Genomic DNA, 22232 nt, shown 5'->3' on the forward strand with positions numbered 1-22232 from the left:
TTTGCATTAGCAAAGCATAAAAGGGTATGAGCTAAATGCAGGAAAAGGCTGAGCTTTACAGAAAGGATAGTGAAGAGGTGCAGTGGTGGATGCTGAACAAGCAGCTAAACAGCGTCAATGACAGTGGCAATGTAGTCATTTTTTTTGTAGTGCTCCTGCTGATGAACGTACAGAACGACAAGAGATAAGATCTTTCATGTCTGCTTTTGGGGTTTGAAAACATTACCTAAACCGTTCATTCTTATGCAAAGCAATGCTCACCAAAAAAAAACTGCAAAAAGTATTTTAAAATTCTTTACAAATGAGACAGCATATCAGTGTTTCACTCCAGTAGAAAATGCTTTTCCTTAGCAATTTAAAATTATACCAATGTCATTATTTGAATGTTATCAGCAAAGTATATTTGCTGCGATCTCTGAAGTATATCAGCCACTAGGAGAAGGTTGAAGAAGCAGTTTCCGTTTTTTGTGCAAGGGCTAACTTCTATCAATGGTCTTCCAATAGTCAGATATATTTCTGCACCTTGCCTAAGTACCCTTCTAATGTTGAGATTTAGAATATTTTTCAATCAAAAAAGCCATGCCCAACTTACTGTCTACTTACTGCCTACACACATACTTGCAGTTCCAGAAAATGAAAACCAGTCTGTTGTTTATTGCTGCATTATTCATGAGCAACTTACAGGCTCACAGTCAAGCGCAGGACTTGTTATTTACTGAAAGATTTTGAAGGACTTTACAATGTAATTATTGCACTCAGTTGCAGGGAAATTAGATGGTCAGTATATATTGTATAAACAACAGGACAATTACTCTAGGGGGAAAATAATTGTGTTCACAGCAGATCGCTCACCTGAACTCTGCCAAATAGAAATCATAGAACAAAACTCCCTTATTCTTTTGAACTGGGCCGAGTGTTAACAGGAACAGCTGAAGCATTCATACTGTGCTGGACACGAGAACAGTTGCCAAGAATGTTTTCAACATTAAAGTGCAATATCTAGAGGTTTGAAGAACATCGTGTGACAGATTTTTAAATTTTTTTTTACAAGGCCCAGCTGGCTTCATAGGTAAATGCATCAGACATAATCGTGCGCCAAACAGTCCAGAAATGCTACAAGTTTGATAGCCAGTCTGTAATGAGGCAGTGCTTCCAACTAGGAATGCAAGTGACACAATGAAATTGCTTTGCTTCTTCTGGCCTTGAAGGTGGGGAAGAATATTGGGCAGGGATAAAAATTAATTCTTCGCTGATATATACCCCCAGACAACTCAGCCCTTCAAGAGACAAATTCTGAGATGCAGAAACCCTGAAGGTGGAAATGGAAATATTGAAATAAAATCCTTAAATAAAAATCCTACTTCATAGTATCACAACCAGTGACGTAATTTTTCTCAGCCAAAAATGTCTAAATCTCTGCAGACAAAGGACACCAATACTACGACAAGATAAGCAAAAGGCTTTACTTCCAATAGTTGCAACTATTAATCTGTCAGAGCTCATTTAGCTTCAACTTTTTTTTGCGTTTTCAACTGCTTTTATTGGTTCCTTAAAAAAATACACCAGGCTGTAATATTCTATAATACCATAAGTCTACATCATAAGTCAATGATGCAAACCCAGAATCTGTAAAATGAAGTACTTCCATATAAATACATCAATTTATATTCAGCCTGATCAGTTTCCAAAATAGCTTCACGAAATAAATAACTTTTGTTTAAATGCGTTGCCGACGATCGGTGCATGGAAAATACAAAAAAAAATTTCAAAAGCTGCATCACGAACAAAGCAAGTACAAAATATTAACCAAAGGAGCACTTGCACAATATTAACTTATTTTGTTAAACTAACCAAGTTTTCAAATTAATATTTTGTGGAAATATTTATGTATGCTGGTATATGGTTTAACATTATCATTAGTTTATTCTTCCCAAATTTTTTACCTCAGCTTGTCAGATCTTCCACCAATAATCCTTGTAAATAATCACAAGAAATGTGGAGTGTGGATTGGCTCATTTTTGGTCTGTGCCAGAAAACCTCATAGCCCCATTCTTTTGTCACGAACAGACAGGGAGTTACCAAAATTCTTTCACAGACACCATCCCCAAATTCCATGAAGGACACTACAGAATGATAGTATGCATGTCGTCATAAATCAAAGTCACTTTTACAGGGATACACTAGGCAGACAAGCATTCAACCCTTGCTGCTTCCATTCATCAGCTGCATTCCTCAACGTAGCCAAACCTACATTAAACCAGCAGCATCATAAATCTATTGATGCAGGGGTCTATGAACCCGCTTTCAGATTAAGGCTATCAATCTCCGTATATAAACATTGCCAGCTGGATCTCTACAGTTTACTGACAACTAGGATTAAAGTTACATGTTATGCAGTGAAGCCAGGTGAAATCAAATTAAAAGTAAACAGCAGTGAAGAGTTGGAGGAAGAGTGCAGTTGCACGGTATAGAAATTATTTTTCCTAAAGAATAATCGAAATGTGCAGCAGGAGGCCATTTAGCCCATTTTGTCCACTCTGTTTGACAGATAGCCATCCAGTCTAACCTCATTTTTCAACTATTGGTTAGTCATCTAATTCAACTGCAAGCCTGAACACTTTTTAAATACTTTGAGTGTATCTGCTTCCACCACCATTTTCTGCAGAGTTCCAGGTCCCCACATCTACGTTATGTAAAACATTTCACCACCAATCCTGTCTAAACCTCATACCTACTCTTTCAAAGCTATAGGCTTAGATCCTTCAACAAAAGGGAATAGGGCCTTCCTATCCACTCAATGTAGGCTCCTCACAATTTTAATCCTTGACTGTCAAAGAAATTGTGATAAATATTTATATTACATCATAATTATTTGGGAACTTGGATTCAAAAATAAAGTTAATTGCATTTTTGTTTTTTAGGGCTGTGAAGGCCTTACCATTCTTTTTTAAGAAAAGGGTCAGAAAGACATTTGGTACACTGGACTAAAGACAGCCTTTACAAGAAAAAATACAATTTAAGCTAAATTAAGATAAACTAACTGCTGGGGTGTTTACTAAACAGGACTTTTACGACCTATAAAAATGATAAACAGCCAGGGGCTACAAGCAGGTTCAATTCAGAAGAAAAGATCCATTCCAGGAGATAAATAGGTTTCTTTTAAAATCAGTGCCGTACAGGCCCTAAGGCCATTGATGTTGCGCCGACCTGTGAAACCAATCTAAAGCCCACCAAACCTACGCCAATTTTCAGTTTGCTCAAGCCTCAGGTCAATAGAATTTAGAAGGAAGTCTAAAGTGTTTTTCACAACCTCAAATTAGTCAAAATCAGAGAAGAGAATGTAAGTTATGCTACGCGTCTTGGAAAAAAAACACATCAGGCGAACGTGCAGAAAATTGCCAAAGGAAAATACTTGCAATTTCATCAGTTCAGTAACAAATGTTTGAAGTGAGATGAAGATAGGACCAATGATTCACTGGCATTAAGTGCCTGTAAATAACATTCCTAGGAAAAGAGTTGAACATTTATTTTTGCTGTTTATAAGATTAGATTGAACTGTCTAGCTTTTTTCTTCATTTCTTGTATATAATCAACATAAAATGGACGGCACGGTGGTTAGCACTTCTGCCTCACAGCGCCAGAGACCCGGGCTCAATTCCCGCCTCAGGCGGCTGACTGTGTGGAGTTTGCACGTATTTCCCATGTCTGCGTGGGTTTCCTCCAGGTGCTCCGGTTTCCTCCCACAGTCCAAAGATGTGCAGGTCAGGTGAATTGGCCATGCCAAATTGCCCGTAGTGTTAGGTGAAAGGGTAAATGTATGGGTGGGTTGCGCTTCGGTGGGCGGTGTGGACTTGTTGGGCCGAAGGGCCTGTTTCCACACTGTAAGTAATCTTATCTAATCTAATCTAAAGTTCTTTGATTAAAAGTACAATGACAGCATTATGTGGATACATTCAGTCACTGCCCACCACTTTAACTGAACTACAAAAATAAAACTTATGATCTACCAAGCCAAGTTTCACCCTGGAATCTGACTTGTTCAGTATTACCATCGCCTGGGATTAGGACAAAATCAAACATCAACAGAGCTTTAAGAAAATTATTTATATCAGAGTCATTCAGCATTTGAAACAAAATGATTACAGGTATAAATTCAATCTGTACCTTGTTATCTTGCCTTATCCAAGTTAGATATTTGAAGTGCAAAAGGTTCCCACATCACTGAATTCAGATTCGTTGTTCCTTCATGCTATCTGCGGTGTTTGCACATGCACACACCTGTAGATGTTGAGCAGGACAAAGTTTGGTTTGCTGAAATGGACTCAATGACGGAGTCATCTCAGTATTCATTTTCTCAGCTTGAGGTTGAAGGACTGCTACCTGAGTTTGGCAACAGAATTCTGCCACTGCTCTTCGAATCAGGTGCATAGTAACAAACAATTCCAGCACTAGATTTGAGCTATACAAGAGAAACTAACAACACGGGTAAAAGGAAAAGCTTTAGATAATGTTGAAATATTATTACCATGACTCCCAACAGACAAACAAAGTCTAAACCAAGAAAGCAGCTCGACAAAGACAGTGAAACAACAAAATTCCAAAAGAGCAAAATGAGTGCTTAACCCAAATGAAAGAGCAACCACATGGAAATGTTGGACATGACATTTCAAAGAATGCTAGAGAAGTTTCTCTGGTGCTGGCCACACTCACACCTCAATGTAGGTGAGGTCAAAGTTTTACCAATACAAATGCATGTGCCATTGTTTCAAACCAGTCATTGCTACACTTCACTGGAATAGCACATTGGAATTCAAGGCCTGCTTTTCCCAGTCATCACAAAAGTTAAAGATTTTTATAAAAGTACACAACGTCCCCAGTTCACTTGTCAGATAAGCCCAGATTAATAGTAAGCATGGAACAGGTTTTTGTGCTTAAGAGGAACTTATTTTTATTACAAATTAATTGATTATAGCCACAATTGAACAACCATGAAATGGCTGGATGTAACTCCACTAGAACTCTAATCCTCTTCTACACATACCTCATAGATGGACACAGACAGATGAAAAGATATTGGTGCTATGGGTGGAGGCAAAAAAAGTACTGGGTAAGCAGTTCAATGACCCCAGCTCACAGGTTTGCGTGAGATGATCCTTTTAATTTTCAGGATGTTTTGTGCTTCAATTTCTTTTCACTTCTTCACAGGAGGCACAGGTGGTACAGTAACTGCAAAGTCCTTTAGATAACTGGTTAAAGACCACAATCTAGAGTAACCAGTGAGGGAAATAAACTGGATTTCCAATAAAATACCTAAAGCCTGAAGAGAGAAAGGAATGTTTGAGAACTCTGGGACGATGCATAATGGAGCTTAAAAGGATGAGGGGACATCTGATTGAAAGTTACAGAATACTGAACGGCCTGTACAGAGTGTGCATTAGGAAGAGGTTTCCATTGGCAGGAGGAATGAGGATCTGGGGGCACAGCCTTGGAGTAAGAAGACCCTTCAGAATGGAGGTGAGGAGAAACTTCTTTGGCCAGAAAGTAGTGAATCTGTGGAATTCATTGCCACAGAAGGCTGTGGAGGCCTGTTCATTGAGTATATTTAAAACAGAGATACGCAAGCTTTTGATTGCCAAGTGAATCAAAAGTTACGGGCAGAAAGTGGAAAACATGGGGTTGAAAAACCCCTATCGGCCATGATCGAATGGCGGAGCAGACTTCATAGGCTGAATGGCCTAATTCCTGCTTCTATACCTTATGATCTTATCATCTGCCCATGACACAGACTGAAGGCTTCTGCTAGTATTTAATCTTTCAAGCTTTTCATCTGGTTTGCAACACAGGTTGACACTAACAGCTTGGTTCTATTCCCACATCGGATAGGCTTAACATAGAAGACACTCCTGCTCAACTTCTCCCCTGCCTGAAGTATGGTGACCCTCAGGTTAACCTATAACCAGTTGTCTCTCTCTCTAATGAGACAGTTGACCAATGATCCAGTCAGACTATGGCGACTTTATCTTTGGAGTTGGTTAGTTCAGTTGACTCGACAGCTGGTTTGCTTCACAGAGCGATGCCAAATGTGTGGATTCGATTCCCACACCAACTGAGGTTAGAGTGATGGACTTTCCTTTTCAACCTCTCTCCATGTCTGCTGACCCTCAGGTTAAACCGCCACTAGTCACCTCTCTATAATGAGACAGCAACTATGGTGTCTTAACATTTTTTATCTACCCATGAGTCAATCAAGTAGTTATGGTCTGGCTGAAGGCCATTCTCTTCCACAACTGGTCACAACTCTACCAACTAATCAACAACCTATTAGTCATCAAGTCTCACTTTGTACACAACCCACTGCTGAACGCTCACACTGCTTGAACAAAGCAACAGTATAATATGACTTACCAGGAGTTTCAATAACTTGTAATTTAATACTGCAACAATACTTTGCATAATCTTTGGTTTTAAGAAAAGCATTGTACCATTTAAATCCACAATCAAAAACAGATAAATAAGACACCGACTCTGCATTAAAAAGACATGTGTATATGGATGAACATGTATATGAATATATACATGCATATACATGTTCTACATATGTTAACAAAAGGATGGGTCACATTGCCATCACAATGTCTGTCCTGCAATGATAAAAACTTAGGAATTAATTAGTCAACCAAGAATTGAAACAAATTGTCAAATGCTTAATAAAAGTTACAGCATATAGAAACACCAATTAAAATCAACAGAAATATGAACAAAAAAAATCATGAATTTCTAGAGAAGTCTCACAGAAGCCTGGAGTGACTGAAAATATAAAGGACTATTTGAATTTCAATGCATTTTGCAGTCTCAAAAATAACATACAGGAACTCAATAAAAAGTGTGCATTCGCAAATTAAAATACATTCTCAAAATTTAGCAAATTGTACGAACCTTACTTCAACTTCTGGCCTGAAAGTTTAGTTTAAAATGAACAAAATGTTAAAGGTTGAGACACAGCATCAAACTGCCTTTCACGGACTCACAGAGCCACACAGCATGGAAACTAACTCTCTGGTCCAACTCATCAGTGACAACCAAGTTTCCCTAAACTAAAGTAGTCTCACTAGCCTGTATTGGCCCATATCCCTCTAAATCTTTCCGATTCACGTACCTACCCAAACATCTTGTAAATGTTCTAACTTTATCTGCATTTAGGGTACAATAGAAATTCAAATCCTCAGAGGGAGTCACCATAAGGTGGGAAGCCTATTCATAGCCATAGAAAAGGAAGAAGAAAATAAATTGAAGAATTAAAAACATTAGTATAATTTGCATCTCCTAAGACTAAAGTACTGCCCAAAGTTCATTGTTGCCGTGCATCCATTTTCAGTTTAAATAAGCACAATGCTCTTTTCTGTCTTATCCAATGGGAATGCAGACAGACAACAGCCAGAGCAGAGAGATAGACAGAGGAACAGCAAAATCATTAAAGGGCTTTTTAAAAAAATGGTTATAATGAAAAGTATGAAAATGAGCAACAGAGAAAATGTCTCCATCCAGCAACTTTTCTCAGGAAAATACTCAGCCAAAAATGGGTTAAACTGAAACTATAGGCTCTCATACAGCCCCACTATTAAACTGCAGTGTAACATGGTAAATCTGTTGTATGTAAAAGTGATCAAATCCAGCTGTCTAAGCTTTTAGAAATGCTTTATCATCATATTCTGGCAAATAGACAAATGTCAAAATGGGGGATCAGTTCAACCAAGATAGGAACAGATTAATTATGCAATCAGAAGTGATCCAAGAAACTATTGGATACTTCTACTAGTTGAAGCCTGTGTACACAATTAGTTCTGCTAAGTTGTCCTTGTATACCACAGTATTAAAACAAAGGAAAACAGTAACTTTAGTAAAACGGCATACTTTTATTAGAAACTACTTATTTTACTTTCATTAAGAAGTTTTAATTTGATATTTCAGTACTGTTTGCAAAACAGAACAATGCTACCCTCTTTGTATTGTGCTTTTCTTTGTGTGGCTTGCAAATATCTTTCCTTCAGTCTGTCACATGTTACTAATGTAAGCATGTTCTCTTACTCATTCTGCATAACTTTCTCTCTTGTACAATTCACTTTCTCTTTGTCTCCTTTAGTATGTGCATAATTCTCAATTACTCAAGGGTAGACAATGGCCTATTGGAATTATTACTGAACTGGTAATCCAGAGACCCAGGTAACATGTTGGGGACATGGATTCAAATCCTGCCAGATGGTGAAAATTTGTATTTAATAAAAGTCTGGACTTAAGAGTCTAGTGATAACCATTAATCCAATGCCGATTATCCAAGTTTTAGAATGTCCTTCAGGGAAGGAAACCACCAATGTTACCTGGCCTCCAGGCCCACAGCAATGTGGTTGACTCTTAACCGTCCTCTGATTGATTAGGGATAGGCAATAAATACTGGTCTAGCTGGCAATGCCCTCATCCAAGAATGAAAAAAAATTACTGCAGATGATTTTCTTTTAATGTAGTTATCAAGTAGCGGCATCTGGGAGGAATCAGTTACCTTTAGAACATAGATAATGATGAACTACAGCAGGAGAAAGGGGGAGGGATTACTGCCTTGGGAAGGAATCAACAGACAGAATACAGAACAAGGGGAGAGAAAGAAGGGTTCAGCAGAACTGGGGGAATGGCAATTGAAAGAATCATAGAATAGAAATTATTACACACTTGGATGCATGCACAGTCTGCAACAGTAGATAAGTACTTAGAGGTTTGTAAGTGAAAGAGTGCCCGAATCAAACACAGCTGCTTTCAGATCATTTATGTAATGGTCCTTATTATCACATAGCCAACTGCATTGTCCCCACTATCAATCAGCTCCTTGAAAAGGTACAGACATGGAAAGAAGATGAAGAACAAAGTTTCTCCACAAACTTTGAGAAACGTTCACACACATGAAGGCGAATCATGGCAGAATTATTATTTTTAATCTCTGACATCGTCTTGATAAATCTACAAAATATTCCAGCAATGGGTTTATTTTAGGCAAGAAGAACCTGAAACTCAATGTTTTTAACACATTTCCCATTTGTTTATTCTTCTAAATGTCCCCAGTTATGAACAGCTTTTTCAGCTTATACGTTTTCAGCTTATACTTTTTAAAGATTCTGCAAAACCGCTAATCTCTTCAACATATTTCTAATGGATATATGTACTCAACGGGCACACACATACCCGGTATATTTTAAGACATATCACATGAAAATTGCTATGCCAGATATGAAATGGTATAAAATAGGAAGAATAAGTAGTTATTGACAAACTTCCCCAGGAACAGAAAATACACCTTTCAGGGTGGAATTAATAACTGGTCTCATAAACATAAACATTTGCAATAGGAAGGACATTAAAATAATACAGGTCACCTCAAGCAGATTCTATGTTAGCAGCGTAATATGCATCAGCTCACTTACCATTTGAAATTAATCAACTATTAGATGTTTCAAAAAACTGCTTATTTATATTCGTAGACTAATTTATTTGACAGTAAAACTATAAACATGGAGAAGGGTGGTCAAACAACACTGTGGCAATTCCCAATAAAATGGGAGAAGCTAAAAGATAATAAAATAACAAATGTTACCGAAAAAAATTGCACCAAGAAACCTGACAGTCCCATGTGTAAACTGTAGCTCATCCCATAACAACGGTCATATACTTGAACGTTCAAAATGGTCACTATTCTGTTTCCTGTTTCTAAATTGGAAGTTTATGTTAGTTCAGCACCCTACACTGGGCCGGCGGGGCAGGGGTCAACAACAACAAAATGCAAGGGGAGAAACAGAACAAAGCAGAGTGAGAAAGCTGCCAAAGTCCACTTCCATCTATTATCACAAGCGCTATGATTGGAATTGGCAGCCAATAAAATGGAGGGAGACAACAGCTTATGGCCTGAAAGTAATTACAAGCGTGGGGACACAACTACTATTAAATTAAAACATTGTCTTTCTTCATTTCTCCTGTTTAAAGCATACTGGCCGCACATTAGCCAATTTCAAAACTTTTTCTAATGTAACCCACTGAAATGCAAATGAAGCAGCATGGAAAAACCCCTCTAGAGCTTCACTCCATGGGAATATTTGTAAAGGATACGTCCTTGTTCAATGAAGGTAATTGCTGTTTTTAGGTTCTGAGCCATCCGAAGTTTCACCATGATGGTGGGGAGACGCCTCCTGAAAAAGGAGCACAATTTTCATTTATTTTAAAATGAGAATCAAATGCTTAATACAGCTCTCAGTAAATATCATCTTCTTCCGTCAAGCATTGGCGACCAGGCACAAGAATTCAGTCCTTTATTTGTGCAGCTGTGAAGTGGCCAAAAAAAATCTAGTACAAGCTGGTTCTCTCAAATATCTCAGCTTTGAAATTACACAATACTTGCTAGTAACCATACCAACCAACCAAGATAGATTAGTAACTGGGAAAACTCGTTCCAAATGAGCAACAGAATGTGTCAGCCAGGTCTCCAATTTCAGAGGATACACTAAACAAAATTATTCCATTTTACTGTGAAATAGTGGTGATATGGTAAAACCTCATTAAAAAAGTCATGTGAAGCAATGTATATTTTCCTCATATTTGTGTGTTCAACAGCTGTATTCTAGAAAATGTCAATCCCAAGTAAGCGTTCTTAATAATAAGTGATTAGGCTTTACTGCTGAATCCCTTTCAGAAAAAAAACACGGCTGACCAAAGTTTAGAACACAAATGTACTAAAAGGTCTGTGAAGGAATAGTGCTTGTCAACAAAACAAAATAAATATTCATCATAAGCTTACAGTTGCATGATGAGTTTTTATTAGCAATTGATGGATGCTAGCTACTTAGTCTTTCTTATATCTCAATGCTATCCAGTCACGACATAAACTCTGAAAATTGTGTTTCTTTTTTTTAAAAAACAGCTTAGTGATGAAGACTTCCAGTCTGATTGATCACATGAATTGAATATTCTTAAATGGTTCTAATTGATATTCTAGACTTGCATTGATACTGTTCAGAATTGAGATCTACAGCAATAGGAAATTCAACAATAAAGGCACTTTGCTCAGAGCATTTTAAGTTAAAGAAATGTTCAATGTGTCTGCATCAGGAATAACATTTCTTCATTCGTGCAACACAGGTCAGCCTCTGTGAACTTAACCATCAAGTCAATAAGATCAAATTAGTGTACTTTTAAAAATCCAAGACCATGTACACCCTTCGTTATGGCACGCTTTTATCTTTATCGATATTTTTAAAATCTTACACTTATATGTAATGTCTGTACTATGTCTTCCTGTATTCACAGATTGCATGTCAATATTTTCAAGTATCGTTACCTGTTTCCACATTCATTATGAATTTTTTGTGTCTCAAATGTCCATCGTGACACTTGTCACTTTGACTGTATAATATTGTCACTGGATAGCCAAAATTGTCTCAAAATAGTTTTCTGAAATTTTTCATTACCTTTCCGCATCTAATATTTCTAATATTCGAAGTATGAAACTAAACAAAACAGCAATTGGTAAAGATAAAAATATATTCAAATTGACTACAGCAGAGATAATAGTTTTCTTAAATATTTCACAAGAAAGCTTTGGTCGATTCAATAAAGTTCCAACTTCTGTTTTGGTGACCTGACCTTGGATTATCAAGTCAGCACACTTGTAGTGTGCGTAATTCCTGGACGCACTAACTCTGATCAGACGGTTATTCTTTTGCAGCATTCAGCTTTTCAACTCCCAGCCAATTCTCTTCACATAATTTTGAAAAGCACAATAACAAATTATCAAATATAAGTTATGCCTGTCTGCAAGAAAGTGTACTAACATATTTGCTGTAGCTTTTGTTTGTGTCTCATGACATTTAAGTCATTTAAAAATAATCTTGGGAGGCACGGGCTGAGCAACAGAGAATAAAGAGAGCAAGACAGCAAGAAAAAGAGATGGCGACGGCAAGAGTTCAAAGAAGTCATAAGAGGTATTGTGAAACAGTACAAAACAAGCTAAGGGTGGAATTGCAGCAAAATCATGTTTGCACCAGCAGTTCCAATTTAAGTGCCAACTGACAAATTCGCAATAGTATCTGAAAATAATTTCAAAATGAGAGCTAAATAAAAACTTTGCACCCTGGTCTCATTATATTTGGCCTCTCAACCCTGTGGTAAATGAAGACTGAGATGGAGCCATATGATATTTCACAAATCCTTCATCTGGAACAAGACCCCAGTTTCTTTGCGATTCAGTGACAGACAAATAAACTTGCTGCAAATGACAGAAGTTAAAATCATATAAATTCTATTTTAGTGTTTTGTTTAGAGGAAGCCTTAAATTTACAAACATTAAGGTGAAGTAGAAAATCATATACTGCAAGCTATATGTAAAGTAATCCTCAGCTAATTCAAACTTGACAAACAAATGAATCATTGCGACTACAGAAAATTTCAGTTGTCTTTTATGACGTTTCATCATGAAAATTTTGCACAGGTAAAATCCACTGTCAAAAGGGGCCTTAGTCATCTGTAACTATTCATGTGCAAGTCAGATACACTTTCTCGTGTCTGACTGAAATGGTCCGTATGCTAAGCAAAGTAGAATATGATACATGCAAGGATCATTAGATGCAGGAACAGAAGTAGACAATTGGCCATGAAATCTACTCTGCATCCAGTGAGATCAAGACTGATCTGATAATCCTCAATTTCACTTCCCTGTCTTTCCCCATAACCCTTGATTTGTTTCCAGACTAAAAACCTTCCTATCTTAATCCTGAATATACTTAATGACCCAACCTTCACATCCCTCTGAGGTAAAAAAATTCCACAAATTCACAGACCTCAGAGAGAAAAGGAAGTCCTCCTTAAACCTGTCATAAATGGATGACCCCTTACTCTGAGGTTATGACCCTCTAAATGGTTTAGAAAATCACTTTGGTGAAGGGAAATTTAGGAATGATTTAAAAATTGCGTTGACATCCTGTAAATGAAGTAATTAAAAAGAAACTACCCATCTTTAGCACATTATTTCTGGACTCTAGAAATGTATTGTATCTCCAACGGGTCCTTGAACTCATCCTTCATCCAGTTTAAAAATAAAAAGTCTCTCCCAGAACCTAATTGCAACATAATTTGGCAATATCATCCAGGATCATAACATAATGGTGGAGATCTGGCTCAGGATCATAACAAAAAATTAAGAAGCCAGAACTGGATAAAGTAACTTCTAGGTTACAAGCTGAAAAAAAAGCCTAGACGCTTGGATGGGGATTCCCATTCAGAAGGTACACTTGAATAAATATTTCTCTTGTGCTGATAAATTGCCGATTACATATTCGCATTCTGAAGAAAGTTCACTGGACCGGAAATGTTTACTATGATTTCTCTCCATGGATGTATTTATTTATTGTATTTGTACCTGCATTTATACATGTGTAAATTGCCCAATATGTACAGTGCACATATCTAAATACAGATAGTCACAGGGTTCACTTGCCCCAGCCCCTTAGCTGGGCAATGATTTGAGAAGCATCTGTATGGCAACCTAATTAATACATTTTTACTTTGTCATCTAAACTAGTACCAATTAAAGCAGAAGTGGAACTTTCATAATTAAGTATATCTGGCAGTTCAAATAAATTTCAGGGTGGGGGTAGGTATGGACGTCCACTATTCCACATGTTTTTTGTTATTGGTTCATAGCCATAGAACAAAGAACAAAGTTTGTTGAAATCAACCTGTTCAGAGATGTGACTATACACCTCTGGAGCAGATGGGACTTGAACCCAGGCCTCCCAATTCAGGGCTAGGGTTTCTACCACTCTACCACAAGAGCCCCCCTGTACCAAAATATATTGAATGCAGTGATGTTGACCACAACTGATAGTCAACAAGTCTCCCATTAGTGACCAACTAAAAGGCAATTAGCTTCATTAGACACAGACTGGGCCATTTTTAATTGCGGTCTGGTTTAGTTCACTGAGCAACTACATCTCAAAGGTGTATCCTGCTTCCCTGCTCCAACCCCACAGAATCTGTCAAACATTTAAGTCAAAGCAGAACACACTCTCAGATGGTTCAGGCTTTTCCAACTGCATTCATTCTTTAGGATGATCTAACAAAGAGACGAATTCTCCATCTCAACCAGAGATACTGTTTTTTGATCCGACAAAACTCAAAGTATGTTTGCTTTTCAAATTTGAAATTCAAGTTAATCCCAATGCCACATCGTGCTACAACTTGTGCATCATTGAAATGGCGGGCATCAAAAGAAAAGGAGTTACTTCTGGGATGATTGAAAAAGAGCTGCAAACTGCAATTCAGGCTGCACCACAGACTACATCTCAACTTGAGAAAGTAAACGGAACATGAAGTATCCAATATTACTCTCAATAAACCTCATATTCTGACAATATATAAGGGAGATAAAACAACCTTGATAACTTGACCAGAACAAGATGACAGTGGAGGTGGGGAAAATCAACCTCATATGAATGGTGTCAAATTCTATGAGGCACAATTACTGTGGTTTACAGCTCCTAACCAATTTGCTGAATAGCCCACTCATTCACAGGTAGCACAAAAACAAAGCAAAGTGCAAATAGACACATGAAGTGTTTACAATAGAACAAAATGATAATACGTACAGTGAGGTACTGCGCTATACCATAGATAGCTCAAAAACCATCAGATAAAATGTGGAAAATTATTGACCACAACCACCATGAAACCATGCATAAAAATAGCAAACATGTATTCTTTTGTATTTTTAAATGCCTTGGAGTTATCAATTTCTCAGCAAATAATAGTATTCACATTCACTTTTTTAAGTTTTCTTTTCCTTTGCTGGCTGGGCCAAAATTTATTGCCAGTCTCTCCTTTGCCTTGAGGAGTTGGTGGTGAGCTGCCTTCTTGAACTGTTGTAGTCCATGTGCTGTGAAGGCCCACATGCTATTAGGAGGGATTTAAAGACTTTGATCTAGCCACACTGAAGGAAATGCTGATACATTTCCAAGTCAAGATGGTGAATGGCTTGGAGAGGAACTTGCAGGTGGTGGTGTTCTATGCATTTGCTGTCTTTGTCAAATTACATGTAAGTGATCGTGGGTTTGGAAGTGCTGTCCAAAGAATTGCTGCAGTGTACCTTGCAGATAGTCCACAATACTGCGATTGCACATCATTGCGGAGAGTATGGATGTTGGTGGATATAGTACCAATCAAATCAGCTGTTTTGTCCTGGATGGTATCAATCTTCTTGAAAGCTGTTGGAGCTGCATGTAAGACAAGTGGGGAGCATTCCATCTCACTCCTGACTTGTGCCTTGTAGAAGGTGTACATGCTAAGGGGAGTCAGGTGGTAAGTTACTGCTGTATCCCTGGCCTCTGACCTACTCTTGTAGCCACTGTATTTAGAATCATAGAGTCAGAGAGATGTATAATCAAGTTGAGTTACTGGACAATAGAAACTACACCACACCACACCACCCCCCGCATCCACCCCTCCCAAATGTCAAAGTTAGATGGTCTCTTATTGTAGATGATCATTCTCTGACATTGGCATGATACAAATGATAGTTTCCACTTTTCAGTCCAAACCTGGATTTTGTCCAGGTCTGTTTGCACTTGAACATGGACTGTTTCAGCATCTGAGGAATGACAGACAGTACTGAACATTGTGAATACATTGGTGAACATCCCCACTTCTGATCCTATGATGGAGGCAAGGTCATTGGAGGACAATTGAGCCTAGGACACAACCGTGAAGAACTCCTGCAGTGATTTCCTGAAGCTGAGGTGACTGATGTTTAACAACCACAATCATCTATCTCTGTGTCAGGTCTGACTCCAACAATTGCAGGGTTTGTCTTCTGATTCCCAATAATTCCAGTTTTGCTCAGACTCCTTCATGTTTCACTTGGTGAAATATGGGCTTGATAACAAGGAAGGTCACTGTCACCTTACTTCTGTAATTCAGCTCTTTTGTCCATGTTTCATCCAAGGCTGTAATGAGGTCAGGTGATGAGAGGCCCTGACAGAACCCAAACTGGGCATCACAGAGCAGGTGCTACTTGATAGCACTTTGATGACACTCCCAATACTTGAGTGACGATCGAAAGTAGACATATGTGACAGTAATTGAACAAGTTGGTTCTGCTTTTTCTGTAGACGATATACATCCAAGAAAAGGGTGAATTGAAATGAGTGAATTCCAATGACAACCCTGACTTCGAAGCTCCCAGCATCTGCCCTTGCCATTCACCTAAAGCCCATCTTCCTCGATTTTCTCACCCTAAATGTCTCCCCCATCAATACCTTCTCACCATAAACTCCTTCATCTCTCTACCCTCCTCTAACCCTGGCACCTTCCCCCACCTCTCCAACTGGCTCTCACCACAAATTTTATATTTATATTTTATCTCTCTCTCTCTCTTACTTAAAATCTTCCTTAAAACCTAACTGGTTGTGCAGGTTTTTGACCACCCCACCCGATACATTCCTTTCTTACTTAGCTGAATATTTAATTTTCTGCATTCACAGCTTGGAACACACGTCTATTTTACATAAATATTAGTTGTTGTTTTGTCTCCTGCTGTCTTGTACAACAATTGCATTAACTTTGCAAAGGAGATTTATTGCAAAATTGAATACAGCTTCCTGTTTCGAGCTGACTCAGAAGCATTGGGTGTGGCATAGAAGCAAAGCATATAATGACAATATTTTATTTGATGCACTGGAAAGGTTACTCTGTAAGTATGCAATGTGCAGTAAACTGAAGGTTTACAAACAGCTATCTTGGCAGCTTGAAGTTTCATGCAAGATTTTTGTTTTTGCTCTATTTCAAGGTAAATATCACTTCACCTTCTTGAACTTGTACATACTAAATGCTTTCCGTATTTGCTCAAATTCACTCGCCAATCAACATACATCTCAGGAAGCATTTCATCACATGCCAGGAATTGAACCATCGCACAGACTCTGCTCTGAGATCCATGTACATCAGGAGAAACCAGTCCAGAACGAACACATGAAGAGAGAAGTTTTTTCTCTACACTAGAGAACCACTAGGGACTTGACATTGGGAAGGTGGGCCCTGCTGACAGCTGCCCACCTCCCTTTACTTCTGATATTCCTCTCCTTGTAAGTCCCAACCTGTGAACCCACCTTAGTTTAAGGACCTCATTTGCAGCAAGGCAGAAAGGTTGATAATGGATCCTCCTATCTTGAGATTGTCTTCAGACACTGCCATTATACCACCTAACTCAATGCTGTTCCCAACTTCGAGCTCACCATGAGCTAGAGCTGATTAGTCCAGACATGAATTTCTGAGAAGTTCCTGTCTAAGGTTTATGTGGTTAGGAAACTGCTGTTTTTGCATCAAGAATATTCCCAAATGATTTGAAACTTGTGTCTTGATAGAAGATTGATGGAAACATATACTGTCACCAACTCTAAGCCCATTCAACAGCTTAATGTCTGCCACTATCCAAAGCATATGCGTTATCATTTTACACTCATATTAGTTAAGCATGGATTCCTAATTTGCCAAGTCACCATGTGGTTAGCAGAAGCAATCACACGAGTCTTTATTTTCTGTTGCCATTCTGTTCTTGCCTCAAGGTTACAATGTTGTGGATCCTTAAGCAGGGAAATCAATAAGAAAAGCAAGAAAAAGAAATACTACATTGTTAGTGGTGTTATCTTTCAAAGTAGATGTTAAACAGAGGGCCAAACTGCATTTTCAGAAAGACACAAAAGATCCCTCAAAAAGGAGTACAATTATTGGTATCCCGGCCAATCTCTTAGTCAACATCACATAATAAACAAATTAGCTGGTCATTAAACAAGGACTTTGCCATGTCCAAGTCGGCTGCACCATGCCCTATATTACAACAATGACTACACTTCAAAAGTAAGCCATTGATTGTGAACCACTTTGAGGCATCTGGTCTATGTTCACAGAAGCAGCCATTGGAAGTATTTCCAGGATATCATGAACGTACACCTCGTGAAGACTGGTTTTGACTGCAAGAGCTGGGAAGAGAGTACATTGAACCACCCATGGTGGCAAGCCAGGCTTCACAAAGAAAAAAATGATTTTGAAGCAAGGTGGGTGACAAGGGCTGAAGATTCAAGAAGAAAGATCGAGAAGGTGTGCTACCTTTCATCAACCATGAATTGACCAACTGACGAAAAAGATTTCCTCTTCCCCAGCAATGCTGCTTTCACCCTAGTCTTTTAACCTTCCTTTCTACCTGTTAAACTCTGTACTGATTCCATCCCTAACTCTAACAACCTCATTCTCTCTGCCCCCTGTTTCTTCTCTATCTCTTATTCCTATCGGATTCCATAGCAAATATCCTCCTTGCATTGAGGTAACCCCAATTATTTAAATACAAGTTCTTATTTTTCTTCTGTTCTTTTTGCAGAATTATGCATTTTTACAGTGAGCTTGTGAGATACAAATACTCTGTGGCTGATCAGTCTAACATGCTGTTAAAATTGGTCAAACTCAATGATGTCTAATGTGTCCAACTCTAGTAGTCGACTAAATATTCAATTATTTGATTATATCTTTTGAATGAGGCATAAATGTAACAGAAACAAATAAATGAAGGTGTGTACCACTCCTTAGGAAACAAAGTTGAACAAAACTCAGCTGACCAGTGGCTCAGTTAGTGCAGACCATCAGATAGTGTGATGAGCAAGGTACTAGCACCGTCCAACACACGTACCAAGTCAGCTGATCAAGGAACCAGAAAAAATACTATTGGCCTCAATATCCATAGGTGAGAGAACTGAAAGTTAACCTGAATTCCTGTTTCTAAACACCATCTAATTATTCTTACTGTTGTGGTTCTGTTCGCCGAGCTGGGAGTTTTTCTTGCAAACGTTTCGTCCCCTTCCTAGATGACATCTTCAGTGCTTGGGAGCCTCCTGTGAAGCGCTTCTGTGCTGATTCCTCCGGCATTTATACCGGTTTGAATCTGCCGCTTCCGGTTGTCAGTAGCTGTCCGCTGCAGTGGCCAGTATACAGGGTCTATGTCGATGTGTCTGCTGATCGAATTCGTGGACGAGTGCCATGCTTCTAGGAATTCCCGGGCTGTTCTCTGTTTGGCCTGTCCTATAATGGTGGTGTTGTCCCAATCGAATTCATGTTGTTTGTCATCGGAGTGTATGGCTACTAGGGATAGCTGGTCATGTCGTTTCGTAGCCAGTTGGTGTTCATGGATGCGGGTTGTTAAGCTGTCTTCCTGTTTGTCCTTGAGCATCCGCGCTACAAATATTCTCACAAACTTTGAATTATTCTTATAAATAAAACTTTTATGCACTGGATTAGGACAGAATTGAACACTCAGATTATTCTAGTTCTCTCAGAGCTTTTTTTTTAGTTTAACTGAAGTAGCTACTAACCTTTCATTAAAGCCATAACGGCGGCTTTCAAAATCCACCAATTTGTTTTTTTAAAACCAATAGTCCCGTTCACTATTCACCATCTTCCTAAATTAGCATGTTCTGAAATCATATCTCCAATCTAACATACACATTTCAAGACAAAATACCCTGTGTCTTCAATATCTATTAAAGTACACTATACATGCACTCTTAAAATAAAAAAACTGAAGTTTCTAAGTAGCCTTTTAAGAAACAAATTTGAAAACACTTGTATCTTGAATCTATTTTATTTCCACTACTACTTCTATATTGCATTATTTTTCATTATTTGCTCATTTGATTTCTTAATTAGTAATTTGATTTCTTAATTAGTAACCCTTTTTATTATGATGTTTTGTTCTGAGAGCAATCCAAATAATACTACACTTAGAAACATTGACTGGATTTAATTGTGGGCGGCACGGTGGCACAGTGGTTAGCACTGTTGCCTCACAGCGCCTGAAGACCCGGGTTCAATTCCCGACTCAGGCGACTGACTGTGTGGAGTTTGCACGTTCTCCCCGTGTCTGCATGGGTTTCCTCCGGGTGCTCCGGTTTCCTCCCACAGTCCAAAGATGTGCGGGTCAGGTGAATTGGCCATGCTAAATTCAATAGGGCAGCATTCAAGGCATGAGGTGAAAATTGGAACAGCACTACAGTCTTGATACCAGGAAGAAATGGAAACAGAAGTGTCAGAGGGAATGAGACCTTGGGGAAGATCAGTAGTAAGGCTTGGGCAATGCAGAATCTCAAGAGGTCCATTGTCCTCAACTTGTCTCCATTCACATGTATGTTTTTCAACTTTTAATGAAGAATCAGGACTCAAATTAGGAAGATTTTTGTCTTCCCAAGTCAATTTATATTCGTCGCTGACTAAAACAAAAGTTCTAATAATCCTTCCATGATGTGAAATGTTAAACTGACTTTGAATCCAATTTCTTCCTAGATAAATAAGCACTTTGCATAGCATTTAGATTATGAGTGCAATTTAACAGAGGTTTGGAATTTAAACATAACACCTTTGTAAATCAGAGATAGCAAAGAAAACTGAATTCACTCTCGGAAAATAGGTTAACGAGCTTTATTGTTAAAAGGTTCTCACAGGACTATAGCGAATGTTACTACCCTGTTCTCAGGCAGAGAGCAATTTTCGTCAATCATCATTTTCAAATTTGTCCTCTCCCTTCTAAGTAAGTTATTTCAGCAAAGTTATCATGGATCAAAATCCACCATACCAAACAAATTAGCCACAACTTTCATATCACACTGCTAATGTAGAAAAAAAGGTCACTGCAATACAGAATGTGAATATGAATTAATTGCTAATGAGCAATTGGTAGTGATTTCTATATGATTGCAAATACATGACAATGTTAAAAATCATATCGTGCCATAGTCTCATTGTAAATGATCATGTGATAAATTCATACCTGCAGAAAGATGAAGCTGACACTCTCTCACAAAGATGCAGTCCTTGCTTTGTGGGGATCAGGCCTGCTGAGTATCTGAAATTAATAACAGGGCCAAAATTAAATGGACATAATTCCATGAAATAGAAACTAACTCCTCCATACAATTTTCCAGTGTTAAGAAACAATTTCTCGCACTCTAGTAGTATCAAATGCTGTCAAAGTATGAATAACACAAACCAATCACACTGTAAATCATTGCTGAGCCTGAACACATATCTTCAATCATTATCTGAAACATTGGGCTGAAGTTCTGTATTCCAGGACCTGAACAGAGAATCAAGGTGAAATATTTCAGGCACTGGAAATCTAGGGAGAAAAATCCCAACAGATTTGATAGCATTTGCCGAGGAAGAAACTGAAGTGAGAATGCTTGAATTCTCTGGAATGGAAAATGCTTACTCACATTTACGTGTACAGAACTAACTAGTACAAATTCCGGTCATGCACCATCTCATCTAAAAGTATTTTTTTTAATCTTCTAAAACTAAAAGGCAAGTTTCCACAGCAGGTGAAGCAAAAAATTGCAACATCTCCATATGGTCTTTCACTTCAGGGATCTCTTTCACATTCCAGTCAAAACCATTTGTATTAAAAACTTGAGAACCCACCATAAGATGCTATGATATAGAGATGCCGGTGTTGGAATGGGGTGTACAAAGTTAAAAATCACACAACACCAGATATCAGCCCAACAGGTTTAAATGGAAGCACACTAGCTTTCGGAGCGCCGCTCCTTCATTCACCCACAACCACCTGATGAAGGAGCGGCGCTCCAAAAGCTAGTGTGCTTCCATTTAAACCTGTTGGGCTATAATCTGGTGTTGTATGATTTTTTAACTCTGTACACCATAAGATGAGCTTGGTGAACATTAATACACTTGCAAAAAGAGAAATGTCCATAGCACAGTGAAGGTCATTCATAAAATGCATAACATATGCAACAATATCATACCAACAGAAGACAACATGGCACAGCTGGGGCATATTTCTGGGTTTTGCAAAGGGGAGAGTGTGTCAAAAATAAAGAAAGAGTTAAGGGAATTTCTTTTTTTTTTAATTAGTGTTCAGATGTGGTCATTACTAGCAAGGACAGGATTAATTTCTTATTCTGAATTGTGAAATGGCAGTAATGGCCCTTCTCCCGAAATCTCTGCAGTCTGCGTAATGATCGTTATTCTCACAATGAGAGGAAATTCTAGGATTGTGACTCAGCAAAGATGAGTCCAAATTAGAACTGTGCGTGACATAAATGTGATGCTTACAAAGCACCTTCTACCCTGAGATTCTAGGGAACTGGAGT

The 22232-nt window shown here is 38.3% G+C and overlaps 1 protein-coding gene across 1 annotated transcript in view; it reads right to left on the reverse strand.

The window, feature by feature from the left end:
* imp3 (IMP U3 small nucleolar ribonucleoprotein 3) overlaps positions 1 to 22232 on the reverse strand; it is a 260300-nt gene that overhangs the window by 146643 nt on the left and 91425 nt on the right. The window contains exons 3-4 of the mRNA XM_060829655.1: positions 20891 to 20965; positions 10147 to 10226 (exon numbers count right to left, since the gene is read on the reverse strand). Coding sequence (XP_060685638.1) covers positions 10147 to 10226; positions 20891 to 20965 — 155 coding nt within the window. The remainder of the gene's footprint in view (positions 1 to 10146; positions 10227 to 20890; positions 20966 to 22232) is intronic.

The sequence above is a fragment of the Hemiscyllium ocellatum genome, chromosome 9 (genome assembly GCF_020745735.1).
Source record: "Hemiscyllium ocellatum isolate sHemOce1 chromosome 9, sHemOce1.pat.X.cur, whole genome shotgun sequence".
NCBI classification, from domain to species: Eukaryota; Metazoa; Chordata; class Chondrichthyes; order Orectolobiformes; family Hemiscylliidae; genus Hemiscyllium; species Hemiscyllium ocellatum.